General features: G+C 39.3%; 1 protein-coding gene across 31 annotated transcripts in view; it reads right to left on the bottom strand.

Moving 5' to 3' along the window:
- Positions 1-12,879: 12,879 nt before the first annotated feature.
- Positions 12,880-17,754, bottom strand: part of LOC100702788 (neurexin-1a) — a 248,608-nt gene continuing 243,733 nt past the window's right edge. For all 31 annotated transcript variants that reach the window (XM_019366989.2, XM_019366978.2, XM_019366980.2 and 28 more), the window contains one exon: positions 12,880-14,742. In XM_019366989.2, coding sequence (XP_019222534.1) covers positions 14,438-14,742 — 305 coding nt within the window. In that variant the 3' untranslated portion in view covers positions 12,880-14,437. The remainder of the gene's footprint in view (positions 14,743-17,754) is intronic.

Raw genomic sequence — 17,754 nt, 5'->3', positions numbered from 1 at the left:
ACTCTTCAGACCAGGCGATGTTTGTGAAATCTTCCATTGTCCAATTTTCATTGACCTGCACCCCAGTGTAACTTCAGTCCCCTGGTTTCAGGCAACTTTTTCCCCCCTGCAAACCTTGGGTGTAACGAGTGGCTATATGAGTTGCTTTTGGAACCACTCTAGCTATTCCTGTCTGACCTTTGCCTTCACTGCAGCATTTTCCCCCACAGAACTCTCACTGTATTTTTCCCCAACCACTCTGTTTAAACTCTCAAACCCTGAAATAATCAAGCCAGCATGTTTGGCACCAACAGCTATGCCATGTAATTACTTCACTTTTCTTCCTCATTGTGATGCTTGGTTCAAACTTCAGCAGAACCTATTGATTATCTCTATATCCCTCCGTGCACTGAACCCCCGCCATGTGATTGGCTGATTAGATATTTGCTTTAATAAACAGCTGTTAAGCGGCTGGAGAGAGGGTTTCCAGTGTAGCAAAGAGGATTTGCAGTAGCTCAATTCCAGACTTAAGTTTCAGTTTCGGCATGGCAAATGTCAGGTTAATGTGAGCTATTATCAACCTGCAGGCTATTTGTTCACAAATATTCAAATATTAGACACTGATCATAACGGCAAGCAGATATAACCCTTTTTCCATTAACAGTAACCTTAGTTCTCCCCAGGCAATAAAATATGTGTCAGCCAGTGTCAAGGCTGTTCAAGATACTGCTGCTTCCTCCACCTACCTGCAAAAGCTCAAATAAAGTTTATTTTATATTGGATTTTAGAAGTGTGGTTTGTGCCTGTTGTTCCATCACGAAACCTCATAAAGCAAACAAGTGAACTCTGGTGAATATTGTTATGTGTATCTAGTATAGCGCACATCATTCAATATCAATATATTAATATAACTTTAATCAAGTCACATACAGCCAGAAGCTAAACAGAAAAGTATTTCAGGGAAGGAGACATTGACTGAAGATCAAATCCAGGGAGCAGATAAAAGTAATGTGGACAGCTTCAAGGCTAGTGACAATAGTTGCCACATACAGCATCAGTGCAGCTCAAAACATACTTTTTATTGATGATTAAATTCATAAAGGTAAACTTCCACATATTATATATTCATTATATATCAAATGAAATATTACAAGCTTTTCAATTTAATGGTAAAAATCTGTTTTTTTTTATCTCAAATTAATAAAATATTTCATTTTCACTTCACATTTCCACTCTCAGTTGTCCAGTTGATGTTCTTCGACACCTTCCACAAAGGAAGAAGAGGGTAAACCACAGAAGGCCACTTCTGAAAAGGCTGGCCATTTATCCAGTGCTGTGTGGATTCAGATTAATGGAAGTTGACTGGAAAAAGTGCACACGCAACAAGGATGAGCGCAGCCTTTAGAGGATAATCAAGAAAAGTTGATTCGAGATCTTGGGAGAACGTCATAAGGAGCGGACTTTGGCATTCTAATGTCAAGCCACTCCTAAACCAGAAGCAAGTCAGAAGTGTCTTCCCTGGGCTGAGGAGAAAAAGAATAGGAGTGTTGTGCAGCGGTTCAAAGCCCTCTATTCAGATGAAAGTCAATTTTGCATTTCATTTGAAAATTCAGTCCTAGAGTTTGGAGGAAGAGCGGAGAGGCGCAGAATCCAAGGTGTTTGAAGTCCACTGTGAAGTTCCCGCATTTGGGAGAATTTTGAGAACTTTAAACTTCCATCTGTTGAAAAGCTTCATTTATGGAGATGTTGATTTCCTTTTTCAGCTGGATGTAGCATGCTGCCAGAGTGACAGAACTACTACCAAATGGTTTGCTGTCCATGATATTACTGTGCTTGGCCAACCAAGTAGGTTAGCCTGACCTGAACCCAACAGACAATCTATGAGGTATTGTCAAGAGGAAGCAGACCCCAAAAATACTGACAATCTGAAGGCCATTAAAAACCAACCTAGGCTTCAGTAACACCTCAGCAGTGCCACAAGCTGATCATCTCCATGCAATGAGGCATTAACAGATTAGCTGATTTGTGGTAAATGAGCCCCAACCAAGTATTGAGTCTATAAATGAGCATTACTTTCAGAAACTTGACACTAAAACTGATTTTCATGGCCTATAAGCCATAATAATCAAAATTAAAATAAAGGCTTGAATATTTCACTTTACATGTAATAAATATAAAACACATAACAGCTTATCTTTTGTAATTAAATGCCGATAAAAAACAAGCATTTTTTGAGATGCACTAGTAGATGTACTTTTGGAATAATTCACTAGTAGTGCAAAGTTATTATTCTGGATCAAAATTTTGAGCATGCATCCATTTGGGGAAAACCCCAGCCTCCCCCTGAAAGAATTTGTTTCCCCAAATACGAGTGAGGTCTAAATACCAACGTCTGCAGGCATTAAGTCCCTGCTGCATGGAAGCTGATATGCCTAAATCCTCAGGTACTGAATGTTCTCAAACTTATAGCCAAAAGTTAGAAAACTCCACTTTTCTCTTTGTTTCATTTCCATGTCCTTAACAGTCAGACGAAGCAAACTTCATATAAAAGGGATGGAGGGAAAAAAAAAACTGTCACCTTTATGTTTCCACTGCAGTTTTTCATTGAAGTCAGTCTCAGAGGACAAGTGCTAAGGAAAACATCATTATGTGGGGAGAAATGTACCGGTAATAAACCCAAATGGCACTGAGAGTGCAGTTGTCAACCATGATAAATGGCACCTATGCATCCTGAATGTGTTTGGTGCCCTTGCCATGTTGACTCTCTCTCCTGAGGGCGGGCTCTCGACTGCTGGGTTTGGCCTGGAGCTCCAACCTTAACCTCTCCACCAGAGGCCCGGTGCTGTCAGGATGAAGGTGGTGCTGAGATTGCCAGGAAATCTGAGTTACAATTTTTCACTTATTCTCATTTGCACTTCAGTCATATGTTACACTCTAGGTTCCTCCTAGAAGGAAACGTGGAGCTTGTGTGCTAAAATTGTGACATACATGAAAAGAACGGTCCTGTAATTTCCTCTCCTCCCATTTATTTTCACATGTAACAGTTGTCTCTGACTCTCATTTTCCACTTTCGTTTCCAAATATAAATGCAGGGGTCGGTTGTAATTTTGTACCTGCTCTTGTTAACGTATAATAATTTAACGCAAGCACCACAGCGAGGCTCGGTTTAAATACCTTTCATTATATCAGCTTTAAATTAAAGCACAGGTCCTGTTAGACAAATCTGTGAAACAGTAACAGTTATGCTGCGTCATTTCCATACAAAATGCAATGCAATGCAAAATATCACATTGTATTCTATTATAGGACTCTACATGCATGTAGATGCATGTTTAACCAGGTTAGAGCACTCTGTCTCATTCATTCCGCAAAAATGCATCACAGCCGAAATAACTGTCTGTAAACAATTCACTTTCATATTCATGTTTGCCTTTGGAGGCAAATGTTTGTGCCTGATGTCAATGTTCTGCTCCTCTGATCTTCCCTCTTTCCTTAACAGAATCATCCAGTGCTCAGTCACGTTGGAGGTTACACAGGGACGCACCTCTCATTCACTTTCCAAGTCAATACAGCTTTCTCAGTAAGCCAGCCAACATGTTTCAAGCAGCTAAAGAAAATGGGCTGGATACAGTGCTGAAGCTGCAATGCGCAAAATAGCAATTTTTTATTACTGTCTTAAATTTTATCATTACAGTTTAATAAGTTAGTCATTATATAATAAAGTAGAAGCATGACTAAAATTCAAGCACCAAATATTTAAGGAAATGCCTCGTGTATGGGATGGTATATGTCATTAAAACAATGATAAGCAATGGGAGTGACACCAATCATTATAAAAATTCAAATGGGCACTAAATCTGTATTATTATCATTTAAACCAGAATGTGCGTGCCCACTATTCCATTAGAAAAAGCAACAGAGTTTCCAGTATTATGGATAGCTACAAATGGTTGTGGAGTTAGGCAGCCTTCCTAAATGGGTGTTTACAGATGCACCGAGTGCTCTGAGCGAGTGCTGTGTTTTTAGATCCTACCTGCCTGTAAGATGAATCTTCCTCTGTAATCTTGTGAGACTAAATACTTTTGCTATTTGAACTCCAATTCATTTTCATTTCAGTCAGATTTATTATCATTTCAGATCCATGCGTAATTATATCTGCTTTAACCTGGTCAGAGAGAGTTGCCTCTATTAAGCAATGTTGATTCATAGCAGACCAGCATGGGGTTTCTAAACAAATACTGAATAAATGAAATGGAAACTGATGTAGTCTGGTGTACTGCTGTGAAATAGAATCCACGAGACGTGTCTCAAGTTCGGGGAGAGGGCATGAAAACGGGAAAATGGATGATTATAGAGAAGGGGAATTACATTAGTGTGTCGAATTAGAGGGACGTCTGGTATATCCAGCTGAGATAGAAGCAAGGAGCCTGAGTGAGGGGGGGTGAGATGGCATAAGATGAATGCAAAAGACAGGGACAAAGACATTGTGTGTGAGCGTGAGGATGCAGGGGAGGGGGGGTGAGACGACAGGATAAGCACGTTGCTAAAAATACCTCACCAACCTTTTTTTTTTTTTCATTCATCGCCATAGACAATACATGCTGAAATAAACCCGTGAGCTCATAGTTGTTATTTAATTATTCCCTTTGTTTGTGTACAGCATATACAGTGAATCTCAGGAGGGAAAAGGCTCGAGTGAGTTGCTGGCTACCGAGAAAGAACAAAAGTGTCAAACCACTGAGCGCAAATTAAGGAAAACAACAATTATATCAATATAATTGATATAACTTCATATTTTAAAACAAACAATTTGCATCTATAATGCAGTTGATACACAAACCCTGTCTGAATCAAATATCAGGTATTCTAAAACTGTTGTCTTTTTGGATATTTGACTACTGCTATGTTGTGTTAAGTAGGCATTTATATTATTTGCATGGGGGAACATCATGCACGGGAATGCCAGTTCCCTTCAACTTTTTGCGTTTCATTTCATTGCGTTAAATGGATCCCCTGTTGGCCACAGTGATGTTAAAAGGAAGGTCAGAAAAGGCATTCATCTTGTTTTGTAGGCCTTTGGGATGCACGCACTGGAGGTTTTGAAATGAGCAAAACAATGCAAATACGACACTTTTCATTTTTTAACCTATTTTTAACCCCTCACTTCTAAAAAAAATAATTTCAACATGTTCCACAAATATAAAGACCCTGAACATTTTATTTGAGACTCCTTCTTACTGACAAAAGCGATGCTCCCTTCCAGCATCCCAGCAGCGGAGCATGCATTAACCATGATCGTCTTGACCTTTAAGCACTCTAACAGATTCCCGCCCCGTCCTCTTGATGATATACTACGTTGTATACAAACAGACGCTACAATATTTATCAACGTATAGATTTGCCGGTTTCTTGTGCAATAATTGTGAAAACAGTCAAGGAGACCGTAAAGTACCCTCTCACTCTCTCCTTCTTTCCCCCGTCTTTTTCACTTTAAGCGATCAGTTATTATGGCGTTGTTGAAGAAACCTGCATGATTTTCTCTGTGATGGTGCTGTTTCAGGCTGATGCTGTATTGTAGAGCAGTCCAGTACCCTCATTCGTGAGAAGTGAACACTGTCTCTAGCACTACTGCACTACTTTGTGCTTATAATCCTGCAATACAAAGTGGGATTTGAGGGATTTAAAAATGACATTTGACTGACTTATAGTCTTCACTGACTATACTGATATGTATGATTTCACCAGTTCATCTCAAGGTGAAATGCGGGTTTCCAAATTTTATTTTAAAACATCTTGTGCTTGCTGAGATAAGACAAAAGCAGTGCACCGCCTATCATCTTAGATTACCAAAAGCTATGACTAATATGACGATGCATGGCACGGTATGACCGAACAGTTCATGCACCAGATTTTGTATAAAAGGATGCAGACTGCACAGTAACCCTGTTAACAGAGGGAGGCAGATAGGGTTGGATAATCGTCTCCATACTCCAGTAGTTCTATAGTCCCCCTGTGAGATCGCCAATAACCAATACCATAGCTGCTGGGCTTAACATGCACTCATTAAAGCAGAGCTATTGGCTCTCCATAATGCATAGTGTGTGGCCCACAGGCAAACAGAAAAAAGACGAGAAGCCTGCTGCTGGTGGTGAAAGAGAGAGAAGAAGAGGAAGAGAGGGAGAGACATGCTGGGGGGTTTATTTCCCACTTCCTTCATGAAGAGAATAAAGTCTGCTATACCAGCGTGAGCCTTCTTTACAGATACTGATGAAAGATTTAGCTTTCCATAATTAGTTACCATAAGTGGATGAAAATCAGCTGACAGTATTAAGTAATAACGTTTGCTCGGCTCTTGTTTTTCACTCTTTTCCTTTAGACCTGTAGTTATACTAACTCAGTAAATCTGGTTCATAAAATGAGACAGGATCACCCGTCTCTCCTTCACTCTTCACTGTGCCTTACTCACACAGAAGCAGCAGAGTTTTCCACCAACAAACACACAGAAAAAACAGTGAAAAAAGGAAGAGATGAACTGGCGTCTCTGCAAATGCATATTTACATGAGCTACATTAAGCTCTAATTTCAAACTAAACCAACAGACAGTAATACCCTCCTTCTGTTTTCCCTCATTTCATTCCCACAGGTACATTCATTTCAAAGACTGGATAGGTGCACTGGATGGATGAGTCGGTATGAGCCGGCAGATGAGGACACTGCAGTGAACACAGGAGTCACAGCAGCTGGAATTAGCCCCTTAAAATTTAGTAAAGGAAGTAAAAGGGAGCTGCTGTCTTATTCCAAAATAAACTTGTCGAAACATGCAGTGAAGCAAGAATTTACAAGGACAGCATCCACTGGTCCAGAGACCGTTTCTTTGTGCTCAGACTGCAAAGAGTTTGAAAAACTTCTTCATTGCTGTAAATGTAATTTTGTGACATGTCCATATAAAACCTGAATATGAATATTGTGTCTCCATTTCTCAGCCACATTTGCGAGTGTCAAAATTGTAATTACATTATGTTGCAGTCACGCAAGGGAAAACTCTGATTAGACACTGCGTGACTATGTGCAGTAAACTTGTACTGAGTAATCAGTGCCTTTGAAATAGTTGCTGCAAAGACAGGGACCACTAACAGTCAGTTGCTGACACACTGACCCGTTGAAAAAGTGAAAATTCCACATTTTCCAAATACTTACTGTGTAACACATCAAACGCGTTGCAGTTTTGCAAAAACTTATCCTCAAGAAAACGCACCGTGAGGCTGACATCAAGCGACGATGAGCTGGTCCTGATGTCTCTAAATACTGAGATTCTGAGTTCATGTAGTTCTGATGAGAAGGAAGCAGCAGGAATAATTTCATGGTTTGATCCAGGAGCTGAAGCTGTATCACGACAGCTTTTATACATATTTCAGGTTATCACTGGAGCAGTTTGAGCTGTTGATTTGAAAAATAAATGCTGTAAAATTCATCCAGTAAAATTACGCTGTCAGTCTGAACGGCTGGATTGAGAATGTGAGTCCTAAAAAGATTTTTAACATACAAAATGTTTACATGGATTTTACGTATCTGATATGTAAAGGCCTTTGGTTGCTGTCCTAATATTACTCCAGTGTGACTGAGCCATTAGAAAAATTATTAAATGAAATGAAAAGAAAAGAAAAATGAAAATCATGCTCTAGCCTGATTTGACCGCCCACCTATCCCACATGGTGATATGACCTTTGAAAGTTTACCCAAAATGCATATTTTAAAGTTTTCAAAATTGATTTATCAGGGAACATAAAACGTCAATGCTGTTACTCTATGTCATGGGTATAAAAACTGGATCTGTTTTCCTATTCAAACTTTTGATACAAACCTGAGAGTCTGGATTTAGGCTCAAAAATGTGGGAAAAAAATAATGCAAAGAAAAAAGAATAAAAACCCTGTGGTCTTCAAGGTTCTCTATAAAAAAATCATAGTATGGAGGGAAACTTTTAGATGTCTTCAGGAAATATGCAAAGTTTTTGTGCAAAATTTTGAAAAAGTGCTTATTTTGAGGGGGTCAGGTGGGAGGCACTGATTGATTTTTCATGGAATGACTCAACGATCCCCGCTGAGATCATAGGTTGAATTCACTAAACATGCATGCTTATTTGTAGTTCAACAGAGCATGAGTAATAAGAGACAAACAACAAAGCTCAGCACTTCACTGTCACGGGTCAGTAACACTGAAACAGCAGACGGCGTATCTAAAGGTGGAGAGACAATAGTGTAATACTGCAGGAGATCAAGAAAAGTTGTTGATGAGCCACTCAAAGGGGAATTTAAGACATAAAGACAGTTGGAAGCTAAGTGGTTAAATGTGCCAGTGTCGGTCCCTAACAGAGCTAACTGCACCAACAACATAACAGGAGCAGAGGAGAAAAGACTTAGGTTGAGCAGCTTTGCAGCCTTTTCCAGTGAAAAATCACCCCTTGCAGCCCAGTCATTCAACAAAGGAAGGCTATGGTATCGATTAGCAGGGACCAGAATATCACCAGCCTCCCTGCTGGATAAAGAGCACTGTTGTGCTTAACAAAGCAGACTGTACTGTAACTCTAAAGTGAGTGACTTCTAAGTGAAAAAATTCAATATAGCAGCATTGGACTTGTTACAGCTACATAGGAGTCATCATCTGTGTTTTAGTGTTAGAACAGGATACAGATGCTAACACGGCACCTTAAAATGCTGCGTACATAAGTAATGATCACACCTAAACTTATGAGGAGTCAAATCATGGAAGAATCTTCATGCAGCCTCTAGGATACAGTTGCATTTGAAGATGCTGAAGGAATAACTTAGTAATTTCATATGTAACATACAAAACCCAGCAGCATTATTCTGTTTTTTGGACGAAAACAGCTTAAAGTGAACATGTGAAAACAAGCAAAATAACAAAACAATTGTTTGAAAAATGAAGAACGCCATGTGAAATTCCACCAACCGACCTTGGATATCGGAGCAGGTGGGGTTGTGTTTGTTCTACAATACCGCTATTAGCAACTGCAACTACTGCCCAGGCATGCTCTCCCATGCAATATCACAACAATTCACACTTTCAATGATGTGAATCCGTTGACCAGCACATGTCACAACCAGTGTGAGACCGCAGTCACTCTCAAGTGACACCAATGTGTGAATGACCCATAAACGGACCCCTGTAGAAATCAGCAGATGCAACGAAGCTGCTTGTGTAATGTATGACGTGTCAATTTCCTGTTAATTTTCTAATTTTACAATGACGGTTATGCGCTGCGTTGTGCTTTAACAGTGTGAAAACAAGTCCACAAGGGTTACGCAGTATTTTGTCAGAAGTCGTACATGTTATGCACGTTAACAGTGCACCACTTTTCACCGGTCATTCAGCTGACAGAAGCAATAACCTGCTTCATATGCTCTGCTTTGGTATGTGATAGAAAATAGGTTCATTTTCCTTCTCTGAGCTTTTACTATCAAGGGACTATCAAATGAGCAGAGTATTAATTTGTCAAATTCAGATGAGTTTTGGTTATTTCACATGAGCGAAATTTGTCGCTGTGTTTTTTTGTCTGCACTCTTCTCACTGACTTGAAAAAGATGTCACATGTAACCATGTACTAATCAAATTTTACCAACACTTGAATCTGTCAGTCACATCTGAGAACAACCACATCTATGCAGTCCCTGCGGAGAAGTAAAGTGGATGTTTTATTAATTCTTTTAACAATTCATTTGTTTCTCCTTTATTTCTGTGAATATTAGCAAATATTTCATGTCAGTTATGTTTTAAAGCTGACTTTCCCCATATTTTAACTTTCTGCCTTGCTTGTTATCTCTTAACAACAACATCTGGTGTGTATTTAACTCCAGCTAACTAAACTTGCTTAACTCTAAATTTAAACTGGAGTATGACATCACCGCATACCCTGCCTAAGTGTCTTCGGGCAAGCATTAGCCAACAAAAAAGACAAATTTCAATCTGGAAATCAGTATCATCACATTACACACTATCACATTAGATAGCTTCTTGAGCAGCTGATAAAGAGCTATGACAGTGGGGAGGACTCTCTTGAGGAAACTATTTGTTGAAAGGATTTAAATCCAGCTCAGTGTCTGTCACACCTTTGTGCTTTTAATCCTGTACAGCGTAGCTGAAATATCCTGTGAAATCTCAAAAGTGGCACTTTAAATAACCTTTGTCTCTGTTCATGCCCTTGTGAAGTAGCACTGGAACTAAAACGATGCTCCAGTGTCAAGACTGTTAACCTATTACTTTGGGGTGGATTTTTCATTGTGATTTAATTTAGCCAGGCAAGAGAGTTGGCAACCTATCTGATGAGCAATGCGCAGTTTATACACAGATAACTAAAGTAGTTCAGGTCTGTTTAAAAGCAGCAAATAGTGTGGGTTCAACATCCTTTCAGGGATCACATCTGACTTTTTTCAGGTCTATTTTACTATTCAGCTTTTTAAAACCTGCAAGCACGGATGTGTCACATTCACAGGTTCTTTTTTATCGTTTACTATCAGTCATGTAATGCACAAATAGCCTCCTGCTTGAAGAGTAGTTCCACCAATTTTACATAACAAAATCTGTTTAGAGCCTTGCAGACATACGGCTGCATACTGAGAAAAATGTGACAAGTCAAATGTGGAAGAAAAACCTGCATATCTGCCAAAGACTATTATTACTAAGTAACATCAGAGATATTAAAAGAGAGAGATGTGTCACTCACATAATCCTGAACTATAATATATATTCCACCACCGTCATAGCTGTGGTGGAGGAAGCAAGGCTTCTACAATGCAAAAAATATAAATGTATTACATTTAAACTTTATTTTGTTGAAAAGTGAGCAACTTTTTTAAATGTTGGTGATATACAGGCAGTTCATTTTATGCCTTGATGAACATCGAGTCTAAAGTTAATTTTGATAACTCTTCAAAATAAGTGCTAAGCAGCATTTCAAGATGGACGTGGTGACACTTTCTGCAACGAGTCTGACAACAAATGAAGTGCTAGAAAGCACTGCTAGTACATCTAACTACACAAGAGGTCATAATATTTGTAAGCACATCGCTTCAGAAGGCACCAGAGGTCAAGCTTAGTGACTTGAACGGGGGAGGTTCTAAGTTTCTTTTCCACTAGTACTTACTCAGCTTGACTTGACTCTACTCGGTTTGTACTATTGAGTACAACCTCTATAAAAGTCCAGGATGTAATTTGTATGTGACACAAACACAACACAATAATGGAAGACATCGAGGGGAAGGTCTACCTGCTCCTCGTTCTATGGCTTTGTCATACACGGAGACCAGTATGACAAAGAGACTCGGTGATGGTTTTTGTGCTGTCATTTTTCTCGTTGCCACGTTTAAAAAATGTGATTTGTAAGAAGGAATCATCAAGCGTTGCCATTTACTGGCCAATCGGTGGCATGCATTCTGTTGATGTCACATTTTTAGATCCACTCAGCTTGCTTGGAACCTCGGCCGAGCAGGTACTAAAAAGTACCTGGTACCAGGGACTACCACCTAATGGAAAACCCTAAATACCAAGTTGAGTCTGGGAATGACAGAGACTAAGCCACAAAGTATTAGGCCACGTAAAATCACAGAGCAGGGTCAGCGAATGTTGAGGTGCATAATGCACAGAAATTGCTGACTTTCTGTAGTCAATCACTACAGACCTCCAAACTTCATGTGACCTTCATGGAATGGGTTTCCATTTGTGAACAGCTGCCTCCAAGTCTTGCATCACCAAGCATCGGATGCAGTAACGCACGCCACCACTGGACAGTAGAGCAGTGGAGATCTGTTCTCTAGACTCTAGTTAGTTCTAGTGCATGCTCCCAACTTTGAGGGAGCATGAAAGTTTGGGGATGGACCCCTTCCTGTTCCAACATGACTGCACACCAGTGCACAAAGCAAGGTCCATAAAGACGAGGATTAGAGAGTTTGGTGTGGAAGAACTTGACTAGCCTGCACAGTTCTGACCTCAACCCGACAAAACACCTCTGGGATTAATTAGAGCGGAGACTGTGAACCAGGTCTTCTTGTGTCTGACCTCAAAAATGTGCTTCTAGAAGAATGGTCAAAAATTCCCGTAAACACACTCCTAAACCTTTTGGAAAGCATTCCCAGAAGAGTTAAAGCTGTTATAGCTGCAGAGGGTGGGCTAACATCATATTAAACCCTATAGATTAGAATGGGATGTCACTCAAGTTCATATGCGCATGAAGGCAATATAATTTTGGCAATATAATGTAGAAACTTAGATCCTAGGAGCTGCATTTTTAGTACTTCTGCATTGGTTCATTTTTCAAGCTGGTGGTTGCTGCCTGATATATGCTTTTTGTAGCTGATAAATAACAACGGATGCCCTTGACTCAGAGTTGACTGCAAATGTCAAACTGAAAAACAATCAGTGCATATTTAGGTAGAAGGGAGCTTACAAGAGCAAATAGCCACTGAGTCATTTCTGCTTGAATCTAGCGACATTAGCGACTCCTAATATAACACGCCTGAGTTGGATTGTGAGTAATGTCGCCTCCTCCCCGGATTTGACAAGGATCAAGATAAGAGGAACAAAAGTTTTAAAAGGCCGTCCGTCATGAGTCAGACAGTGTTCTAGGAGTCCAATCGGTGTAGCACTCATTTAATGATGTAAAGAGTGCTTGCCTGATGACAAAATGAAAGTCATAATACCTGCATGTAGCTCTGACACATTTTATCCATAGTCTGGTTTTAAGTTCACTTCAGTCATATTTTATTCATTTGATTTTTCAAAAAAAAAAAAAAAACCCCTCGTTTTTATGACTCATTTTGATGTGGAGTACAAGAAGAAGTTCAACTGAACATGAAACGCTTGAAGAAATAAAAAGAGGAGCAAACAAAGAGAATTTATGATCATCATTTATAGTTCATGGTCATTTTTCCTCATACTCATTCCAAGTACAGGTCTCTGGAAAGCAGAATTGACTGACAGAATGACAGAACAAACACAGAACAGTTGAAATGGAGACTTATTTGAGCTATTCTCCTCTGGGTTTTGTGTCAGCCCAAGCGCACACTGGACAATCTTATAATACCACTTGGAAAACACACACACAGCAAGTTAATTTATCTTTATCATTGGCATCATCCATCATCATCATCATCATCATCAACACTCGTATTCTAGGTCTTCATTCTCACTCATGTAAGTCAGGATTGAGCAGGAAGGCAGTGATTCTACCAGGATCCTTAAAAGAGAGCCACACAAGTTGTCACACCTCTCCGCTATCAACAGCTTGTGCAGGTTTCAGGTTAGGCTATTACTGGTCCAGGTTGGAATTTGTATAAAAACTATATAGGAACACATGTAAAAACAGGGAGAGATTCAAATTATTATCCAACTGAAAAAACAAAAACAAAATGCAGATGTCCTCATAAAATCTATGTCTAGCAACACTTAATAACATTTATGTCATCTTTTTGTCCTTTTTTTTAAGGTTTTATTCCAAAACGGCTGAGGAGCAGTTATAGTTTGCATCATCTATACAACAGGCTATAAAACACCACTTTGTCACAGTCCAGAAAGCACATATAGATGTGGTTGTATTGTATATAAACATATGTACTGTAATAAGATAATTTTGCGTGCATGGCTCCTGAATGATCACCGTTGAGACATCTGCGGGATTCTGAGCGAAGTCTCTCCTTTGAGTTCACACAACGTGAAAACGAAGGCCTCCAGATTTCTTCCTGGCACAACTCACATATTCTTTTAAACCGAAGTCTTTCAAGAGAAGCTGCCATCTGTTCTCATCTTTGCACTGCAGCAGCCCTGCCTGCCAGGTAATAGTCTTTGCAGGCCATCTCTGCCTCTAGCGTGAGGACTTTTGGCTGATTCCTCGTTTCTGGCTTAAACGTCATGTGATTGATTTTTTTTTAAAATTCCTCTTCATCCTCTTCATAAATGTTTGGCGTATTTTTATGTATGTATTAATTTATGCATTGTGCCATTTTACCTAGAAAAAGTCCCAGCAACACAAACACAGGCAATGGAAATGGAAATGTTAAGTCTGCTATGCTGTCACTCCATTTGCAAAGTGCATCTGTGCTCCTCCGGAAACACGGGAGTTCAATCACAAACCTGGCCAAAGAACAAGTCACAGATGGTTAATGGTGTTTTGCTGACATGTTAGATATGTATTTAGTTCACTTTTAACTGTTGGCAGACCCATTTTTCCTCCAGTCTTTTCACCTCAGTACTTTCTGTCCAGTGTTTAAGACTGAAGAAAGTTTATTTTTTAATTTTTTTATTTACCATGTTTTTTTTTTTTCAGCTTTTCAGAGCATTGTCTTATGGGGGAAAATGACTAAATAATGTTTGTATTTGTTGTTATATTACACAAGTCCTGATTTGTCTCTTTGATAAATGTTGGCCTGACAAAGACCAGAGCTTTGACAATCACACATAGTACTCCTTGTCCTTGTTCTTCTTGTTCTTGCTCGAGGTTTTCGCTGTGTTGACCTGTTTCTCTTTGACCACGGTTCCGTTGGACTGTGCCGAGTTGCTGATGTAGTTACGACTCTCGTCTACATGGTAAGAGCCTTCGTCTCTGTTCCGGTATTTATACATAGCATAAAGCAGGATGAGAATGCACAACGCCGCTGCTGCTACGATGCCGACCACCATCCCCGTAGTACTGCTCGACTCCCGGAAGACCTCCTGTGTTCCTGGGTAACCCTTTGGTCCAGCACCGGTGGGATTGGCTGCAGGGGAAGACAAAAAACACAAGATTACTATAAAAAAGCTCACCGTGTTTTACATCATTACTTTGACCGTATTGGTGTAATGAATGTGAGCATGCATTTTTCTAGCTGCATGTACAAATGAATATCCCAAATATAATAGACATCAAGACTGACGATTTTCAAAGTACATGCTGGCTTAAATGGCTTTCCCATCAAATAGAAAAGCGTGCAGTCAGACAATGAATAGAGCACAATAGAATGAAATGGCATATAATGGCAAAGATAAGGGGTCCCAGCGAAGGTCTTTCTGCAGCAGGATCTGACACTTTAAGCGTTTAATATCCCATTGTGATGGCCAAAAGACTTCAAAAACGACTCTGACTGTTAAATAAGACACAAATACCCCGTGCATATTTTAAAGGCAATACTTTACATGGTCTGACAGTCACAAAATTATCAAAGAAGTTACAATGAAATGCAACCCGAAGTAGAACCTTCAAAAGAGCCAGGGATGTTTTGTAGACTTTAATATAGCACTTGACCTTTCTAACCTTCTCCTCTGCCTATAGAGGACTAATCTAAATGTTATATTGGGAATTTGGGAATTTTTTTATAAGCTACGATAACTAAGACAGGCGCCACTTCGCCCACAACAACAGTTGGATAACTGGTTAAATGAACGGATGGATGGATATATAGAAAAAAAAAAGAGATTTTCTAAATTCAAAAGTAATACTGACAAGACGACTAATGTGTTAATCAATCGCAGGGAAGCTCACAACTCATTACATGCTTTACAGCATAGTCATGAATGAACAAGCCATACTTCCAACATTCAGCATTCATCCGAGCGGCATGACTGTCTCACAGTCTCTGAAAATAAATCTTTCAGAAAGAAACAATTCTTCAATTGAATCAGCAGATTTTTGCCAAAGGCTGTCTCGACTTCTTTGGTGGTGCTATTTTGAAAGCACGTCAGTCCCCCCCCCTCCCCGATATCATTCAGTCCTCCTGGCACATCTCTCTGTGTGTTTTTGTAGCAGTCATCATTTCTGGTTAAGCCCCTCTTTGTTGCAATAGTGAAATCCAAACACTCAACACTAACATTTGGAAATGAAAGCACTCTGTTTAGACTGGATCGGGAGAAAATATCTCAGGGATTTACAGCTGTGTTTAGATGGTAGTGATCTTGATGAGAAGATGTTAAGTTTCTGTTTGTATTTCCAGTGGACAAACTAACAATAACAGAAACAAACATAGATGTGTGGAGATGAAGGGCTCAAATGGTTCCTCTGTGTTGACTGGGCAGTTTTTTGGGGTTTTTTTTAGCAAGCTTTGCAGATTTTCCACTTTGTTGCTGCTTCTTGCAGCACTTATGAAACGATGCAGTGACTATGCTGTAACACACAGAATCATATGTGTTGATATAAGGGCCAGTTTGTTACATAATGCAAATGGTAAAGTAGTCAGTTCACGTTTATTCCTACTGTAGGTTTTCATTGTCGCTATTGTTTAAATTTCAAAGGTAATAAAGGCAATAAAGTAGCAGCAGCACGGCGCAAGTGTGCATTTCAAACTTCTGAAAAGGTTCCTCTAAAAGTGGAACAGACAGCTGCAGCTGATTCAGAACTGGGGTAAGTCCTCGCTACGAACAAAAGTGGATCATTCAAGTTCTCAGATCTTCACAAAACACTACAAAATACAGAGTGTTTCAGAACAACAGTAACTTTTCCGATCTGCAGGTCCATCGTGAAGGGAAAGGTCTGCCTGATCTCATGTAAGCAGAAAAGTTTGCTTCTCATTGATTTTTTATACGTTTATTTTGTGGTTATTTATTCATTTTTTTACGCATCACTGTAACTATTAGATAAAGAGCTCACAGTGTCATTCAAAGATGATAGTGTATATACTTTCTAATGAGAAGTAATTATACACTGAAACATTAGAAATGCTCATATTAGTTGCTAATCATGCTCACATGAATAGCAACTGCAATACTGACCAGAACATCATGAGATATTCAATTTTTTGGCAAGCACAATTTAAAAAAAATATTTCAATACAGTGGTCCCTCGCTATAACGCGGTTCACTTTTCGTGGCCTCGCTGTTTAGCAGATTTTTTTTGTGCAATTTTGAATGCTTTTTTTTTTTTACAGCGCCTTGTGTTCTGCGTCCTGATTGGCTGTAGACCATAGCCAATCAATCTCCTCCGTGCCGTGTCTCCGGTACAGTACAGAATGTGTTCAGCTTGTCAAATTTACATAAATACTGTATGTTGCTGTACTGTATGTTTGTAAGTTTTCTCCCCAACAAACACAACAATGTTGACAAAACATTTTGCACCGTCAAAGACACCTTTGGTAGCACCCAAAAGGCAGAGGAAGATGCTAACCACCGCACAAAAAGTTGGACTTCTGGACATGCTAAAGGAAGGTCGAAGTTATCGTATTTTTCGGACCATAAGGCGCACCGCATTAAGTGAAACCAAACAGTCAGATAAGTCAAACTTTACTCAACTCATTCTTCCTGCTTCCTCTACTTCCATACCATTGATTCATTAATGTTGAATTCTCCCCCAGCTACTCTATGTCTTAAACCTGAAAACAGGGTTTGATCTTTGGTTTCATTCTATAATACTGGACTTATTTTTCTACAAAGGTTTGAACTTTGAGAGTGTTTAAACAAGAGAGAAAAGTGTGAAAATGTTCATGCCTGTCTGAGAAAACTGTATAAAGTGTCTAGTGAGGGGTTTTACAGCCTTAAAACATCTACAATAATTGTAAAAAATAAACTTGGCTACTTCGTCGATTTCACCTAGTGCGGGTTATTTTTAGAACGTAATTCCCACGATAAACGAGGGACCACTGTATAATAAATTTGAGAAAAGAGTTTGAAATTGATCATACATGTGCTGTCCTTCGTGTCCTACTTTGTTGGCCTACTGTCTTCACTTATTTATTTTTTTATATTTTGGTTTAAAAAATAAAGTACATGCATTAGCTTTAATACAATCAAACCAACTTTAGAAA

This window comes from Oreochromis niloticus, linkage group LG13 (assembly GCF_001858045.2).
Source record: "Oreochromis niloticus isolate F11D_XX linkage group LG13, O_niloticus_UMD_NMBU, whole genome shotgun sequence".
Taxonomy (NCBI): Eukaryota; Metazoa; Chordata; class Actinopteri; order Cichliformes; family Cichlidae; genus Oreochromis; species Oreochromis niloticus.
Note: the sequence above shows the minus strand (reverse complement) of the source record. Positions and strands in the feature narration are given on the sequence as shown.